This window comes from Vicia villosa, linkage group LG5 (assembly GCF_029867415.1).
Source record: "Vicia villosa cultivar HV-30 ecotype Madison, WI linkage group LG5, Vvil1.0, whole genome shotgun sequence".
Classification (NCBI taxonomy): Eukaryota; Viridiplantae; Streptophyta; class Magnoliopsida; order Fabales; family Fabaceae; genus Vicia; species Vicia villosa.
In genome coordinates this window covers 162,502,137-162,519,701 of record NC_081184.1, presented here as the reverse complement: position 1 = coordinate 162,519,701, position 17,565 = coordinate 162,502,137, and the positions used below count along the sequence as shown (strand labels likewise).

The 17,565-nt window shown below is 31.6% G+C and overlaps 1 protein-coding gene across 2 annotated transcripts; it reads left to right on the top strand.

Annotated features, from left to right (window-relative positions):
* The first annotated feature begins 3,589 nt into the window (after positions 1-3,589).
* On the top strand, positions 3,590-9,825 carry LOC131608035 (octanoyltransferase LIP2p, chloroplastic-like). 2 transcript variants are annotated; one of them, XR_009285475.1, is made up of 10 exons: positions 3,590-3,844; positions 4,382-4,491; positions 4,662-4,731; positions 5,135-5,192; positions 5,283-5,350; positions 5,735-5,801; positions 6,019-6,367; positions 6,473-6,541; positions 6,682-9,029; positions 9,342-9,825. XR_009285475.1 is itself a non-coding variant. In XM_058879978.1 (3 exons), exons 2-3 carry the CDS (start codon positions 8,699-8,701, stop codon positions 9,602-9,604), a joined length of 594 nt encoding a protein of 197 aa, XP_058735961.1. In that variant the 5' UTR covers positions 6,606-7,054; positions 7,480-8,698; the 3' UTR covers positions 9,605-9,825. The 2 variants fall into 2 exon arrangements, 1 of the variants encoding a protein (XP_058735961.1); XM_058879978.1 differs by lacking the exons at positions 3,590-3,844; positions 4,382-4,491; positions 4,662-4,731; ... (3 more) ...; positions 6,019-6,367; positions 6,473-6,541 and having other exon boundaries at positions 6,606-7,054; positions 7,480-9,029.
* Positions 9,826-17,565: the final 7,740 nt, after the last annotated feature.

The following is a 17,565-nucleotide window of genomic DNA, read 5'->3' as shown; positions in this document are numbered from 1 at the left end:
TGTAATAAAACCGGCGATATAAATGTAAGACAAGAAATATTGCTTAGTGTACTCGTGAAATTATACAGGATTTTTCGAGAGTGCAATATATGAAATAAATGATGTTATAATGAATAAATATATGAAAAAGTGATGTATTTTGTACACCTATCAATATACTGTGTGTTTGTTTCCAAGTCTATTCTCTCGTCAATTTTAAAAATTACTAACAAAAATAATAGTAATGGATAGGGTAGCAGTATAAAAGTTCTAAACAAATGGAGAGATGAACTGTTATCTCTATTGTGACATGTACTCTTAAGCACTTGCACACACACTACTCATACTTGGCCACATTGCTTATCATCTTGGGCGGCCACATTTCTATTAACTTCATTGTATTATGCGATGTTATTATTGTTGATAATAATGCAAGTGTAAGTGAAAAAATAGTCTCACATTAAATAAAAATATGGTGACTTGAATATTTATAATTGTGAGAATCCCTCACCAGTCACCTATCACCTTAAAGTTTTTGGTGAATATGTGATGTGTGTCTCACATATAAAGTGCTAAACCATTCTCAATAGTGATTCTCAACTGTTATTTACTCGACTACATATTACTACTCTCTCGACCACTCTTTTAGTTACATGTTGAAATTTTAGAGGCTTTGGCGAATACTTTGATTAAATCTTTGATTCATCCTATTTCTCATTTGATTCAAAAGCTTACTCATTACAAAGGCTAAAGGCTAAGATTCACTAAAAAAAATCTTAAGTTGCAGGGTGAACAATAAAATACATCCTACAATTAAACTAGTGCGAGGTAGAACAAATACTCTACAAAAACGTTAGATGTAACTTTTTGCAGGTGTAAAACACCCAACAACGTTGCTAGGTGAATATCACTTCGCAACATTTTTTCCAAGCTTTACAATAGCGCACCAGCCTGTGTCAATGAGAGTTAATGGAAAGTTGACTTATGTTTGTTAGGTGAAACTCACCTCGCAAAATTTATTTACATAGTGATATCCACCTCGCAATGTTTTTGCTGAAAGAATTATCCAACGCAAAAAGAAACGAATTTAATAAAAAAATATTTATATTTATAATAATATAAATATATTAAATAATTTAAATGCAAAATTAATTAAAAATATTTAAATTTATAATTAACTAAAAATATTTAAAGTCATAATTAATTAAAAATACCTAAATTCATAATTAATAAAAAATATTTCAAGTCATAATCATGGATTCATAAAGTCTTCATCAATCTCGAAATCGTCATTCTCATTCTTGTTTACTCCTTCTTGGTCACCATCCGCTCCATCTCTACCACCACCGAAAGTTTGTTGAAGCATATATTGTTGTATTTGTTATTGTGTAACTCTTATTTGTTCTTGTGAAACTCTCAATGCTTTTTCCAATTCAATTTGTCTTCTTCTCATTTCTTCCATTTCAGCCTTTTGTGCAGTTTCACGTGACGCTACTTCAGTTTGAGCCATTTGTCTAATTGTTTCAGCCATTTGAGGGGTTAATATCGGATGACGTGACGACCCTTCCCGTATGCTATTTTCCTAAACAAAGACCCAGCCCCTTTACTATAGTTGGAGGCCAAAGGTCCATCAAAATAAATTTTCTCATTAGGTTTATTTTCACCAGTTGTTTCCATCCAAAGGTATAGATCCACAACATGATCAATATGGTGTTGGCCGGATGGAACACCTAACTCAAGATGTTGAGCTATTAAGTCTCTCTTCCGTGTCCGATACCCCTCCTACACATAAAAGAATTAAATTAAAATATTAAAGAAAAGATAGTTTAAAAATAAAAGAATTGAATAAAAAATTTAAATATTAATATCATCTTACCCCAACATTTCTTGCACGTTCGTTGCTATACTCTCCATCTCCTCCTATAAACCCTCTCATGAACCTCGACAATTAATAGGATTCTTCTTTTAGCATCAGTCTAATTAATACATTTGAACTTAAAATAAAAATATATAACAAATAAGAATATAATTTTAAAAAAGTAGTAAGATGAAAGTGTAATTATTATTCGATCAACATATTCGACAATACAAATACTTCCAGCTCTATAATAGTTTTAGTCACTTGTTGGTGACGATTGTGTTTAATTTACGACGGTTTTACTATGTCGCAATTTTTGAAGGATTATAAATTCTCTCACCAATATTTTATGAGGCCAAAATGATTTATGAATTTTGGATTATCATAAATTTCATCACTAGCTAATACAATTTATGACGGAATTTTAATATTTTTCTAATGGATTTTTATCTTCTCTAATTTTTTTTAGTAATGATAGTCCCGTTGTGGTAACTTGCATTTTATTTACTCGAAATAAGAAAAAATACCAAATTTTTTGGCAACGGTATAAACAGTCATTAATTCACATTTGAGACTGTTATTAACCGCCGCTATAGACTGTTAAAAACAAATTATCAAATAAAATAGATAACAGTGATATATGTCGCAAGTATATATTAGAGGTAGTTCAGAACCGTCGAAATATAAGTTTTTGGCCTATTATGGACGATATGACCTTTTGGGAAATTGGAAGTGGTGAGAATGTTAAGGCATGGGATGATAGATAGGTTCTACCAGGAGTTAGATTGGAAATTTTCATGGAGTCAAGTACTGAATTACAAGAGAATGTTAAAACTTATGATTTGTTGAATGATAGTGGTAATTGGAATTTGGGATGGTTTCAATCAATTTTGTCTCAAGAAATTTTGAACAGATTGATGAAACTAATTCTCCAAGAGTTAAAAGTGGCAATAATGTTTGTTTATGGGGTGGTACTAATAATGCTGAATTTATTGTTTCTAGTGCTTCTAACGTTATTAATAAGAGTAATGTTATTTAGTACAAAAGAATTTAAACAAGAAACACAAGAACGTACATGTGTCATAAATTTAATGGATAATTTTTAATTTATCATAAATTAAATAGAGATCATGAGATGATTATGATAAATAATGATTGAGATTTATTCTTACTTTTCTTGTTTTCACTTTTTCTTACTAACAAGCATTTTCCTATTAATAATACTAGGAGTGCAAATCTTACTAAACATTGGAGCAAAATCTGGAAGATTAGGGCCACTGAGAGAACAAGAACCTTTTCTAGGATGGTTCAACATAAGAATATCAAAGTAAATCAGTTGCTTCAACCCCTTTAGATCAAAAACCATTTTTGTTCAGAATGTGATGGAATTTTTCAATCAACCATCCATGCGCTTAGATTCCGCATCAGAGACAAATATGGAGCTTGGCTAGGAAGCTTCTAGGAAATTGTATTATTGTAGTACCGAAGCTTTGAGGAGTGTATGAAGGACTGAAACATGTGTTTGACAAAGGCCACATGAAGTAAAACTTCACATAGATCTACAATATAAGAAAGTTAATTGCTCTGGAAAATACCGATTTGCCCCCCTGCTTCTATATTGTTCCACGTGGACAACTTAATTGCAAAGCTTCCCAATCTACCTATTCTACCTCATTGAATCACGTTTCTCTCTCATTTTTTCTCTTTCACGTTTCTCTTTCTCTCACTTTTTCTCTTTTTCTCTTTCTCTCTACAGAAGGTGGGGTTGTTCTTCCTCAATCTTCTCCATCTTCCTCTTCCTCAATCTTCTCCATAAACCTTCTTCCTCTTATCTCTCTTCCCTCTATTTGTTATTCTCTTTCTCTATCGTTGAGATGAAACTCTGATTTCTGATTATGTAATGATGCACAAAATTAGGGTTTCAAAAATCTTATTTAGCCTAAAAGAAGAAACACAAAATCAGGACTTTGGAGAAATCACTGGTATCCCTTTTTGTATTCTACCATGGTGAGTTCCGATTTCGATTCCGTAACTTATGTGAAAGAACAATCAAAGCATCCATCAGAACAATAGGCTATGGTGATACTGAATACTGAAAAATTGTTTATTTGTGATTCATTTTTATAAAAACGGAATGTTTGTTTATTTGCTGTTATTGTTGTTGTTTTTGTTTTTGGTGGTGTGTTTAGGGAAGCAAAATGAGAAGAACTTGCTGAGTTTAAAGGGTTTGTTTTGTGATGAAGTTCTTACTTTTTGTCATTTTAAAAAGATTGAATCTGATATGAAGCTTTTGATTTTTGATTTTTTTTCTCTGCAGAATTTTGGAGAGTTAGATGAGCTTTCTATTTTTTTATGCCAAATTCTAGAAAAAATATAATCTTAATCATAAATCACTAAAGTATTTTATAGAAATCTGATGTTACAAGAGGTATAATAAAATTGCAATCTTTTGATATCTTAGTAAAAATTGGTTTCTTTTAATATCAGTAAGCACACCTGTGTCCTTTGATTTGTGAATTTATACTGATTTTTTATTCCTTTCAGCTGAGGATTGTTGAAGCCTAATGTAGTGATTGAAGCATTTCAAGATAGGGATTCTAGGATGAATGTTGTTGTTGCTCAAAATCTCAGCAAGTTCACTAATCCTGAATACGGTAAATGATTCAATATATCATATATTGTTTGAATCACAAGCTATATTGACCAGTCCTGTTTTGCAACTTTTTATACTTTCTATTAGTATAGGCATGTGTTGTTTTATCAATATAATTTGTGCGACATGTCCGATATTATTGTTATTTGCTAATGGTTTTTCTCACCGTAGGTTTTCAAGAACTCTCGGCTGACTTAGTTGAGGCAGCAGCTGCTCACTGCCAGTTAATTGTTGTTTCCAAGTAAGTTTCTACTGAATTTACATGTCATTGCTTGTAATTAATGTGTTGCTGATTTTTACTCTCGCGAGCTTCATGTTCTCTATATACTTCTTATTCGGTTACTTCATGTTCTTTATATACTTCTTATTCGGTTACTTCATCATCAGTTGTTCAGAGTTTGAGAAGTTTGGCTGAATTGACTAGGTTTCAGGTAACGGGTTTAACAATTTTCAAACTTTGTGAACACTGTCATTTGATCATTTGACAGCAATGAGACTTTAGCTACGCTTTTAACTATAAATTATTTTGGAACTATGATCTATAGCCAGTCTTTACTACACGTTATATTTATAACCAGTTTTTAATCACTATTCCTATATTAACTGATCACTATTTCTATATTAACTGAAAGAAAATTCTGCAGGTAGCTACTCGTGGAGGTGGTTTATCAACTATCATTGTTGTTAGTATGGCTGTAACTGGTATAGAAGTCCTTTATTACCATCAATATAGTAAAAATGACTTTGACTTCAGTTATTCTGTCTCAGAGCATAAAACCTGCTGCTTCACAGGTTAGTGGTTCAAAGTTCAACAACTTGAAAAATGAAGCAGGTGCGCCTAAAATGAAGCATGTTCCTAGGTATTGATTTTACCATACTTTCATATTTCATGTTAAATTGGTTTGAATGTTGGTCATCAATAATATTGTTCAATTACAATTAGTCATCGAAGATTCGATTTCGATAGAGTTTTATAGTTAGTTTATTGAGTGATGCTTTTCCACCCCGTATGGTTCTTCTGTTTCGTATAATGTTAAAGTGGTTACATATTGATTGTAAATTAACAATGAATTGTTAATTTGAATCTAATCCGACCGTTATTGGAATAAAATTGTTTACCATTTGATTTGATGTAATTTTGTGATGTTTGTTTCGAACCGGTAATCTACGAGCTACTTGAGAACCTATCACTTATCTTTACATATTTGTTTTCTTAGGTGTATTTGAATCATTCGTGGGTGCAGGTTTACAGCGTCAGTTGCAGGAACCTGTCCACCGTACGATCTCGAGGTTCCACCGTAAATTAAATTGGTAAGTAGAGATCGGTAATATTTCTGTTTAATTTTGCCGAGATATATACTTTAATGAAATCAAGGATTATGAAATGAAGAATTTAATGCTTTGAAGTTATTAATATAAGTTAATATTTGTATTGGCTTCATGAAATAAACTTGCTGACAGTTTCAAAAATCCTTCAAATCATTGTGTTGGTTTGTTTTAATGATGTTTAGTGGCTTTCACTTTTCAGGTTCAATATTTCTTTGTTGGTGTAAAGGTATTGTTCCATCTACTTGGCGATCCTAAAACTCACGACGATACCTCTACCCGTATGAACATTATTGGATGTCACACGATTCTGTTAGAAATATGATGCTCATAGTGCCGGGGTCGTTCTCCTGTTGGCGGCAAAGTGAACGATACTGAACATTCAAGAGAAGTGTCTTCATTAAACCAAACCTGCCCGCTGTCAACATTCATGAAAGTTTGGTTTGAACCTATAACTTCTAAGGTGCATTGTTAGTCTTAAGCTAATCGGTACGTTGGATTGGTGTCGCTTATAGTTGAGCGTTTTCAGAATGTTGTTCGTAATTCGTAAGGTGCGTTTTAAATTTGAGACCGGAAGATCTAACTACCTTATATATTCATAGGATGATTTCGAGTATTGTTTTCTTTTGATATATCACAGTTATTTCTGTCTATAGGTCACTGGCAAGGCATTGATGTTAGCTGAAATCAGAAACTATGTACAGTCTCTTCAGCAAAAAATGAAGGTATGGATAAGATCATATTTCTAACCAGTGATTATAAATAAAATAATCCAACTGATTTCATCATATTTTTGAATTTCTTAACCATTGCAAGAAGTCGAGCACCGAAATTACCTAAACACTAATCCTTAATTATTTTTCAGTTATGCACTTATAGTTTAATTTCTACAACATTTCCAACAGCTGGATGATGAATCATATATGTTTGAACGCCGATCTCAATTGTTGCATCGTCTTAGGCATGTAAATTACTCGAGTATATGAAGTTGCTTCCTAATTTCCCCTCCTTAAAGTTGTCTATTTCAGTTTGATATACAGTTTTTGCTTGGAGGTAGACTTCATTTTGAATAAATACATGTATTTGCTTGCTGTCTTGCGGATGGAGTTAGTAATTTGGAGCTGCCAATTTGGTACAGGGTGATATCAAGACCTGATATGACAAAAACATTAAGCATTAAAGAGAACTTTATGGTAGCATCAATGTTGGGAATGTGTGGAGAATATTCACACTAACAGGTACATATGAGTTGATAATGATTAAAAAAATTAAAGTAAAACAAAACAACTAATATTTTATATTCTATAAGGTAGTAAAGAGTAAAAGTTGTATTAAGTGATGACTATGGCTTCTCAGCTCTCTTATGACAAGTTAAGGTTCTATTACGATTTATATTTTGGTATACTTATGTCAACGCCATAATATAATGTTAGAATTGGTTAATTAAAATTTCGTTTTACTGTGGAAAAAAGAAAAGGGAGAATGTATGAGTATGTTGTTCACGAAAAATAATGGTAATAAATATTTATTGTGCGATCTCATATCGGAATTTAAACTAATCGTCGTTGTTCTTCCATACAATATTTTACTTTAGATACACTATTTAGCATAACTATTTAGTGAAAAGTGGTTCTTCATTAACTTTTTGTTGCTTTTGCTTTAGCTCTGCTGACAATTCAGATCAAAATTGCAACCTTCCGCTCATAGAGTATTCATCTCTTTCAAGTTTCAGCTTCTCCCCCAATCGGTTTGAACCATTCAACCGTTTCTTTTTCTGATTTAAAATATTTGTTATAGCTTTGTTGGTCTATTTAAGTTGTTACTAATATGTTACTATTGCTATTTTACAATTTTGGTATTTGTTTGTTGCTGTTGGATGCTATCTACTGCTATATTGGTATTTATTTGTTGTTGTTGGATGTTGATCTGCTGCTGTTTTGCTGTTTATTTGTTGCTGTTAGAAGCCATTGAATGTCGTCTGTTGCTGTTCCGTTGAATGCCGTATGCTGTTGTTTGTTGCTGTTGGATGTTGTCTCATGCTGTTTTGGTGTTTGCCCGTGTTATTCTGATGCTGTCTCATGCTGTTTTGGTCATATTTTTAATACTTCTTATGCATTATGATGCTATTTTGAATAGATTTGAAGTATATGTTGACAAACTATGAATTTTATATGCATTTTTCTCTTCCTGTGTGCAGGTTCAAGCATCCCACAGTTTCGATTTGAACAAGGCTTATGTTTTTTCTTGATACTTCTCATCAGTATTTTCAATAGCTTATGTTTTTTCTTGAAGCAAATGCGTATCTATTAGAACAATAGCTTATGTTTTTCTCATGAGTATTTTCATATGCGGGAATGGTCTTTTGTCTATCTATTAGAACTCATAATATCGGTTTTCACGTGTCTACAGTAATTTATATGACAGGCCTTTATGGATTGTTCAGTAGCCGTCTAAATCAAGCCCAGATAAGAGTCACGATATCGTCACCGCCATTGAAAATTACAGCCTAAATGACTTTATGACATATATGATATTTTCTGTATGGTTGATACGTTAGGGATACATTGAGGCTGAGCCCTCGTGATCATGCTTACTATCTCGATTACGTCGGAAATGAATTGTGAGGACGATGCCTCCACCCAAAGATAAGTGTGTTTCCTTACAATATATATGTTTTCCATACAACAAAGTTATGCTTACAATATATGTGGCTTTGTGACAATATATCTGTTTGTGTGAAATCTCTATGCTTCACATCCACTTATTGCTGCATTTAAATACTCTGTACTACAAAAAGGTTGTTGGTCATAAAATACTCTTTATGATAGAATAACATTATTTTTTTGTTAAATTGTTACAACCATGTCTCTTTTCCCCTCTTCATGATTCGATGCAGATCTGGAGGAATGGCCCCTGCTGCTAAATACGGTGGGTTTAGTTTTGGAGGGCCGGGTATGTCTCATAGACAACCTGCTGCTGATAATGGGTCGGGGATCACTAACAATACTAGGTTTGGGTTTTGGAATTTTGTATTGAATTTTAAATGTGTTTTGGGGTTGCAGGTAGTGATGTATCCAATTATCAACCTTAGGAAACACAAGATGGATCTTTATTGGTATCTCAGAAAACTTGAAGAGGTTGTTATTAGTGTTCTGTCTTTAACTTTTTCGATTCATGCTTCTCGTGTGGAAGGTTTAACGCGTGTTTGGGTTGGTAAGTAAGACTCTACAAACTGAATTACTAAATTACTAATTTTCAACAATTTAGGTATTCTAACGAGTTTATGGAAATAAGTTGAAAGTAGCCGATGAGCATGTCATAAGGTGTTAGAGATTAGTATACTGCAACAATTTATCATAATTTTGGAATCTTGATCATAATTGACAATTTAGTATACTGCAACCTGTAGAGATTGTTAGAGATTATTCAATTTGTGTTTGACTTTTTTATGTTTCTAGAAATGCTGAAATTTTAACTGTCCATAATCTGTTTTTACTTATTCTTCATTATATCTTTGTATTTCAGGAAATGAGAAAGTGGCAGCTATATGTATAAGGGTGGCTCAATGGATAACATATCATGGCTTAGCACTTAACGTAACGACGAATTTGAGTCCCTTTAAATGGATCGTCCCTTGTGGAATACGTGGCCGTCAAGTTGGGAGTTTCAAAGGGTTGCTAAGAGAAGCTCAGTCATCATGTAATGATCATGGAACATCTAATTTGCATGGTTTGGATGATGACAGTCTTATTCATATTACTCATAAGTCCTTAATTGAAGAGTTCTAAAAAGTGTTTCAGCTTGAGTACCATAAAACTATTTCTGTATCCATGTTGTGTGAAAGTAAGGGAAATGAAGTTATATACCAAAGAAACAGCAAACCTGAGTTTCTTTAATGCACATAGACAATTTATTTAGTATTAATTTTTTTATAGGTGTGTATTAAGGCATGTGATGCCAACAAAACATCATTTATAAATTTGTAAATTAACAGGAATTCCAGTCATGTTAATTTCTAAGACATTCTTAATAAGTAGATTCTCCAATGTATCTGGACCTGCATAGCAATTAAAATTGTATTTTGAATTATGATATTATTTGGTAGGATTGTAATTTCCATGATGAAACCAAGTACCAAGTACTTTATTCGTTTAATTGCTACTTTTTTTTAATGTTTATATGTTTGTATTATACCTTAATCTTAAATTTGTATGAGTGAAATAGAATAGAGAATCACATAGGAAAAATGAGATTTATGGTGGTTCTAAATTTAATAAATGTGTTGAAATTTAAGGAAACATGAGTGAAATGTTTGACCATTGAAAGTGAGACAAACTTACAAATACGCAGAGAAAATAATTTTTAATTAAAGCTTAAACTTTCTTTTTTGTCATTATGCCTCAAATTTTTATTTTTTTTTAAATAATCAGACATTTTTCTATATGTTCAATTATTATTTTTTCACGGGTACCCGATATTTTTCTATACATTCAATTATTATTTTTTCACAAGTACCATATATTTTTTTATACATTCAATTATTATTTTTTCACGGGTACCAGATATTTTTCTATTAAAATATAATCTGAAACAAATGCGCGTCCCGTACCAGAACCCGTGCGAACGCACGGGTTTATTACTAGTTGCAAATATGTGTATATAAGTCTTACTTCTACAAACTACAATATGAGAGTTGGATGGGATTTACTTTAAATAATCAAGAATTGGCTAAACCAGGATTGTGTTTGTTTTTTTAGCAGAACTCGTTGGCACTTGTTACAGTAGGATTATAATGACTACTTACCACCTCACATATTTTTAGAATTCCCAAGTTGCCCATGGACATATTTTCATATTCGTAGTCCATTCAAAATTTTCAATAACAGATTAAAATTCCGATAGTTCATTTTTAAATATTTGGTGTGAATTATTTATTTATTTTTTTTGAAAAATATTTAACATATAGAAAATTTTGATAAATCTGGTATTTGCCTTATTTTTCAAAAATTTTTAAAATTTCGATAGTTCATATTCAATAAAAAAAAAACAAAAATTTAACACTACCAAAAATTTCAATAAGTGTTTAGTTTATTGAAAATTTTAAAATTTTTTTGATATTTTTTCAAATTTTTACCGAAAATGAGTGATTTTGTACCGAAAATTTTGATATATCTTCGCAAAATCAAGTAAATGCAATAAAAAATCATAAAAAATTTAGTAAGAACATAAAGATAATAGCAGTCACTATGTGGGGTGTCATGTATAATTGAGGGGTCGGTAGGTTAAATAGTCGATTATAATCCTGTAGTCTGTTTTATTTCATTGGGCCTAGACCCTTTGGTATTAAACAAAATATAAGATAAAATAAAAGAGAATATTTAAAATTAGGTTTTATTTATTTTTTTCATTAACTCTCTGGCTCATTAAGGGAATTAGGAATATGAGTTCATATTAAAGTATAGCTCTATTGATCAAGTGTCCAAAACATTTTCAAAAAAAAGTTTATTAGAAAGGTAAATATAGTGACCTTCATTTAAATTAAGATTCGCACATAAAATATTCTTATAATTAATTTTTAGGTACGACACAAAATGTTGAATTATATAGTACTCCCTCTGTTTTTTATTATAAGTCGTTTTGGAAAAAAAAATTGTATTTTAATATAAGTCGCTTTACAATTCCAATGAATAATTAATGCTATTTTTCCTATTATATCCTTAAATATTTATTATTCTCTCTCCTTTCAATTATATAAATTTATCTTCCACATGTCATTAATGAAGGATAATTTTGTAAAAACCTTCATAATTTCTCATTTTCATACAACAATTATTATTTTTCTTAATCTGTGTGAAAAGTCTAAAACGACGACTTATAATAAAAACGGAGGGAGTATATCCTAAGAATTAATAAAGTTAAATAGAGCTTTAATTATGTGACCACAACTAAGGTTGATATGTAATATAGACATGGTGTGAAAATTATAGTCACTTTTATAGTTTTAGATCATAGGAGTAATACATAAATTTAATTTAGAGACCAAGCTAAAACTCTAAATTGTAATTAACTTACATGTATAGGATCCAGCTAGAATGTTGAAAAAATTATCCGAACAGTAATAAAATAGAAGAAAATTCAACAGAATTTTATATATGTCATCAAAGTTAAGGTTATTATATAGACATCACGTGTAAACGAAAAAAAGAAAAGAAATTATAGTACTAGAATAATTAATAAAATATACAATTTAAAAAAAATATAAATGAGATAAGTCTTATAAAAAAAATTATATTCGTAGATGAAGAGTGTGTTATACACGTGATAATAGATAATTAATTTACAAATATAGATACGGACTAAAATGTTGAATAAGATATCTGAATGATAAATAAAATTTCGTAATTTTTATTTTTCATCAAAGCTAAGTTGAGATATAGACATGACTTAACTGTATTGAAAGGAGAAATTATTTTTATTAATTTTTCATCAAACAAAAAATGAAGGTATCCCTAGGCTTAGGCTCTTCTCCGAAGGGGTTTTGATTTGGTCCCCTGTATTTTTTGTAATTCTCCTTTCCTTTTGATTTATTGAATTTTCAGTTTATTAAAAAAAAATAGTAGTACTTAAATTAAATTTAGAGATAAAACTAAAACTCAGTATTTTGTAATTAACTTAAGCGTATAGCGAATAGCTAGACTATTGAATAAAGTATATGTAGGAACAATTAATAGAAGAAAAATCAACTGAGCTTTATTTTTGTCATCAAAACTAAGGTTGACATATAGGCATGATGTGTAGATCTGTAAATAGATTACAATAAAGTTAAATTTATGTTTATGATATCCAAGATTCAATTTTTTGATAGTTCGTGGTGGTGCATCGTTGCGCATGGTTAGTTAGCCCCAACATTTTTTAATATGATATTAAGAGTCTCGTTTAAAATTCGATGGATCATCTGCTATCACATACCAATTATTTCCACGCTTCGGATGTCTAATCCTGGGTGTGGAGGAATGTGTTAAGAGTCCCATAATGCATGACATGAACATGTCCTTATACGTGGGGACAATCATCACCCTATAAGCCAGTTTTGTTGAGTTGAGTTAGGCTCAACCACATTTCTTATTGTTCATTTTGATTGACCGCATTAGGTAAAACAATATGAGTAGTACAAGATATATTTCGGTGAAGATGCATCATGACGGACAAGATGTTCCAGCATGAGGGGCAATATCTGGCCTCAATATATTAGCTAGATTTCGTGAGTAAATTTGAGCTTGATTGTGTTTGTTTTTAAGAAGATTGTTTTTGAAAGAAGTTTGTTAATCCAAATCAGTTTGGAAATAGATTTTATTAAATCCATAAAGGTTGAAGATGACTTATTTGGATATGGTTTAATTATAGAGATTGAGATTTGGTTTAAATAAGAAGATTTGGTTCGATTGGATTTGCATTGAAAGAAAATTTATTTGAATATGGCTTAAAGGAAGATTTGTTTCAGATTTAGTTTAATCAAGATTGTGTTGATATTGGATATCAAAATATATTAATTGAAGATTCATTCCATGAAGAGATTTATTTTGAATTTGCACTTAATGAGAAAATCTTCAATCTTTCTTAATGATGATTTAAAGAGTGATTCAATTTTTGCAAGAGATTTATTCTGGATCCTTTGCGTGAGAAATTTGAATTATATTTTATATCAAGTAAAGATTTTATTTTATTTGTTCAAGATTCATAAAATTTTGTTACATGGACAAATGTCATGTCAAATGTTCCAGCATTCTGTGAGACATCTGTCTTGGTCTGTTACTTGGTGAGCAAGATAAATTAAAGTATATCTTGTCCTTTTAAAAATTTATTTCTTTTTCTGTTATATCAGAGATATAAGTGTGCTAGCTTGAGTTTGGATTTTGAAAAGATCTTATTTTAGCAAGATTGCATGTGGAATGCTTAATTTGTAATAAAGATTTGATTGATCATGTTTGTTTTTGTAGGATGTGATCTGAATCAAATACAACAAGAATAGTCAAGAAATTCAAATTTATTCAAGGTGATCAATCAAGATCGAAAATCATCATTGTTGAAGATTAATCACATGTACTTTTTAAAAGTCCAGCCAAAATGCATGATGGGCTTTTGGAGCTCGATTTTTTTGGCTATATAAAGACTTGATCTCCTTTGTGAAGACTCCAACCTCAAAAGAAAATATCTACTCATTAGGAGAATTATGTTTTAGTTGAGTCTTATTTTTGTAGGTTGTAATACTTTGTTCCTAGATACTAATTATGTAAGCTTGAGAACAAAGTATTTGTGAGTGTTTGATTGTTCCTTATTTTCAATCATAGTACACTTGGGAGAGTTCTTGAGAGAGTGAGAGAGGTCACTTATTCAGGGGGAGCCTAAATAAAGCTTCATAGGTAGTGTATTAGAAAAGTGGTCTTGAACTGAGAGAGTTTAAAGTAAGCCAATTTGTCTTTCTAACTATTAAGAGAGGAATAATTCTATAAAGAGTCCTGAATAGAAATACACATGTAGTATTAAGAAGACGGACATTGAACAAAGGTTTTTATTCTAAGACACTTTGTACTAATACAATTGAGAGTGAATTTCCTTTCTTGGGTCGGAAGCCCCATAGACGTAGGTGACGTTGCACCGAACTAGGTTGAAAATCTTTTGTGTTCTTTATTGTCTTATGATTTATTTTCTATTATCTGTCAAATCTGGTATAAGATGTTGAACACATTGTCTTAGACATCGTGTCCAACATCTGTTCTGAGAAGAACAACATTTTATTCCTTAACATGATCATGAAGTTATCAACAAATATGATGAAATGAGAGAAGAAGAGAGCAAAAAGAGAGAATTGACGAGAGTTTGTTACAATGATGATATAGTAGCTTTAGATGCAGCTAACTACTAACTAACTCTTTAACAATATAACTACTATATAGTTCACTTATGATAGCTTATCACACACTTTCACTAACTGCACAACTTAGCATACATGAACATGTTGCATATCTGTCACGAGCCTTCACACACACACACACACATCATGTCATGCATGTATGTATGTATTTGATAGTTTTAACACCCTCTCTCAAGTTTAGCATGATAGATGTCAATCATGTTTAGCTTGGATATGAAGTCGTTGAATGTATTAGGTGGTAGAGCCTTGGAGAAAAATCTACAAGTTGAGCATGAGACTTGATGGGAAGTAGTTTGAAAATGCCTTGTTGAAGCTTTTCCCTAACACAATGACAATCAATTTCCAAGTGCTTACTCCTCTCATGGAAAACTGGGTTAGCTACAATATGAATTTCACTTTGATTGTCATAATAGAGAACATTTGGCTTGCTACATTGGATCCTTAAATCTTTCATCAAATAGAGTAACCATTGAAGCTCAAATACAACAAATGAAAGAGCTAGATATTCTGTCTCATAGGAACTTCTAGAATTGTTTGTTGTTTCTTTGCTCTCCATGAAACTAAGGGTGAATCAATGAAGAAACAATAACCTAATGTTGATCTCCTAGTATCCAAACACCATGCCCAACCAACATCTGTGAAACTAAGAAGTTGCAGTGTGGAATCTCTTTTGTACATTAAGCCTTTTCCTAGTGAATTTTTGAGGAACTTCACTACTCTGCAAGATGCATCATAGTGAGTTATGGTTGGTGTAGTGAGGAATTGACTCAGTTACTTTGTAAAGAAAGCAATGTTAGGCCTTGTAGTGGCGAGGTAGAGTAGCTTTCCTACTAGTCTTCAGTAACTGAGTATATCTTCATAAGGTACTGATGTATCTTAGTGTATTTTGATGGCTGGATCAAGTGGAGTTTTGACAAGCTTAAAGCTAAGTAAGCCAATATCCTTCAATAAATTCAAGCAATAATTTCTTTGATAAATACTGATGCCATTGGTAAAGCGATCAACTTCTACGCCTAGAAAGTATTTTAGCTTCCCAAGATCTTTAAACTTGAATTCATAATCAAGTGGACTCTTGATTCTTTCAATCTCATCTAAGGAATCTCCTGCCAGAATAACATCATCAAAATAAATCAATAGTGCAATAAAATGAGATTCTTTGTGAAGTGTGAACAAAGAGTGGTCTGAGCTTGATTGTTGATATCTTTGTGTAGTAAGAAATCCTGTTAGCTTTTCATACCGCTTTCTATTGGCTTGTTTCAAGCCATAAAGAGACTTCATCAAGTTGTACACTTGATTTGGACTTGGACATGTGACTCCTTGAGGTATGGACATATACATCTCTTCATGTAAATCTCCATGCAAAAAAGAATTACTTACATCTAATTGGTGTAAATGCCATGAATGAATAAAAGCCAGTGCAAGTAATAACCTTACAATAGTTATCTTAGCTACAAGTGAGAATGTCTCAAAGAAATAAATCCACTTTACTTGATTATACCCTATGGCAACCACTCTATACCTTTTCTATTGTTCCATTTGCCTTATGTTTAACCTTCGAAACCCATTTTCTCCCAATAGGTTTAATGTTGCTTGGAGGATAATATAGATCCATGTTTATTTTTTGTGTCAAGGCTTCTAATTTAGACTTCATAGCTTTGATCCAACATTCTTGCTGGCTAGCTTCTTTATAATTTCCTGGAATCATGGTGGACTTCCACTCGCCTGACTAACGCGAGACACCAATGTTTTACACGTCACCAATCCTTAGGCCGAGCCCCCTGTTTTGTGTGGATGTCGCCTAGGTGACATCACTCTTAGGCGTGGATGCCACAACCTCCCTTGTTTAGGATTCTCACAAATATAACACTCCATAGTCCCTCAAGCGCAAGAGCTTTGTGAAGGTAGAAATATTTTCAAGACTTCTTCCACTTGTGAGGTATGTCCCTTGTCTTGGGGTGAGTCTCTCAGCTAAAAACAACCTTTTTATTAAGAGGCGAGTCCCTTAGCGTGGGCTGAATCCCTCAGCTAAATGCGACTTTTTTTACTAAGGGGCGAGTCCCTCAACTTAGGGTGAATTCATCAACTGAAGGCGACTTCTTTTTATTAAGAGGCGAGTCTATAAGTATAAAGTGCAAATGAGTTAGATTTTCTTTTTTTTTTTTTAGTTTTTAAGTGATGGTTCCTATGTTCTTATTTTTTCATAAATATGTTGATGAACTTATAAAGTAAAGTGCAGAATTTAAATGCAAAAAAAAAAAATAAAGAACACAAATATGTATACTAGTTCTCCTTATCAACCAATGATACATATAGTCCACTCACACACCGTGAGAAATTTTCACTATTTTTAGATATTTGTACAAGCATCACACCAAAATTTCTCCTACAATCTTCTAACAACAACAAAGAAGCATGTCACTTCCTTGATTTTACAAAAACACCAACAACTATGGTGGACTTTGAATCACCCCGATTCAAATGAGATTTTTCCAATAATCATCAACATTATGATTATTATTACAAAACAAGAAAGCACATCATTTTCTGTTTACAATACTTAGGAAGCACACCACTTTCTATTACAAACGAATGTCACCACACACTTGATGATCAATACAATGAATACAAGTTTGAATAATTTTTTCAACTTGACTTAAAATCCAAGATATAACAATTTTGATCTTCTCTTTCAATTGAATACAAATCGAGTATATATATATATATATATATATATATATATATATATATATATATATATATATATATATACCTTTTATTTAAATGGAAGTGGAGAATTCTTGAAGACTCCAATTCATT

Excerpts from the sequence above, each read along its gene's own strand:
- LOC131608035 (XM_058879978.1), top strand. The coding sequence starts at position 8,699 with ATGATTCGATGCAGATCTGGAGGAATGGCCCCTGCTGCTAAATACGGT. Across the intron at positions 9,030-9,341 it reads TTTAACGCGTGTTTGGGTTG|GAAATGAGAAAGTGGCAGCT; the intron begins GTAAGTAAGACT and ends TTTGTATTTCAG.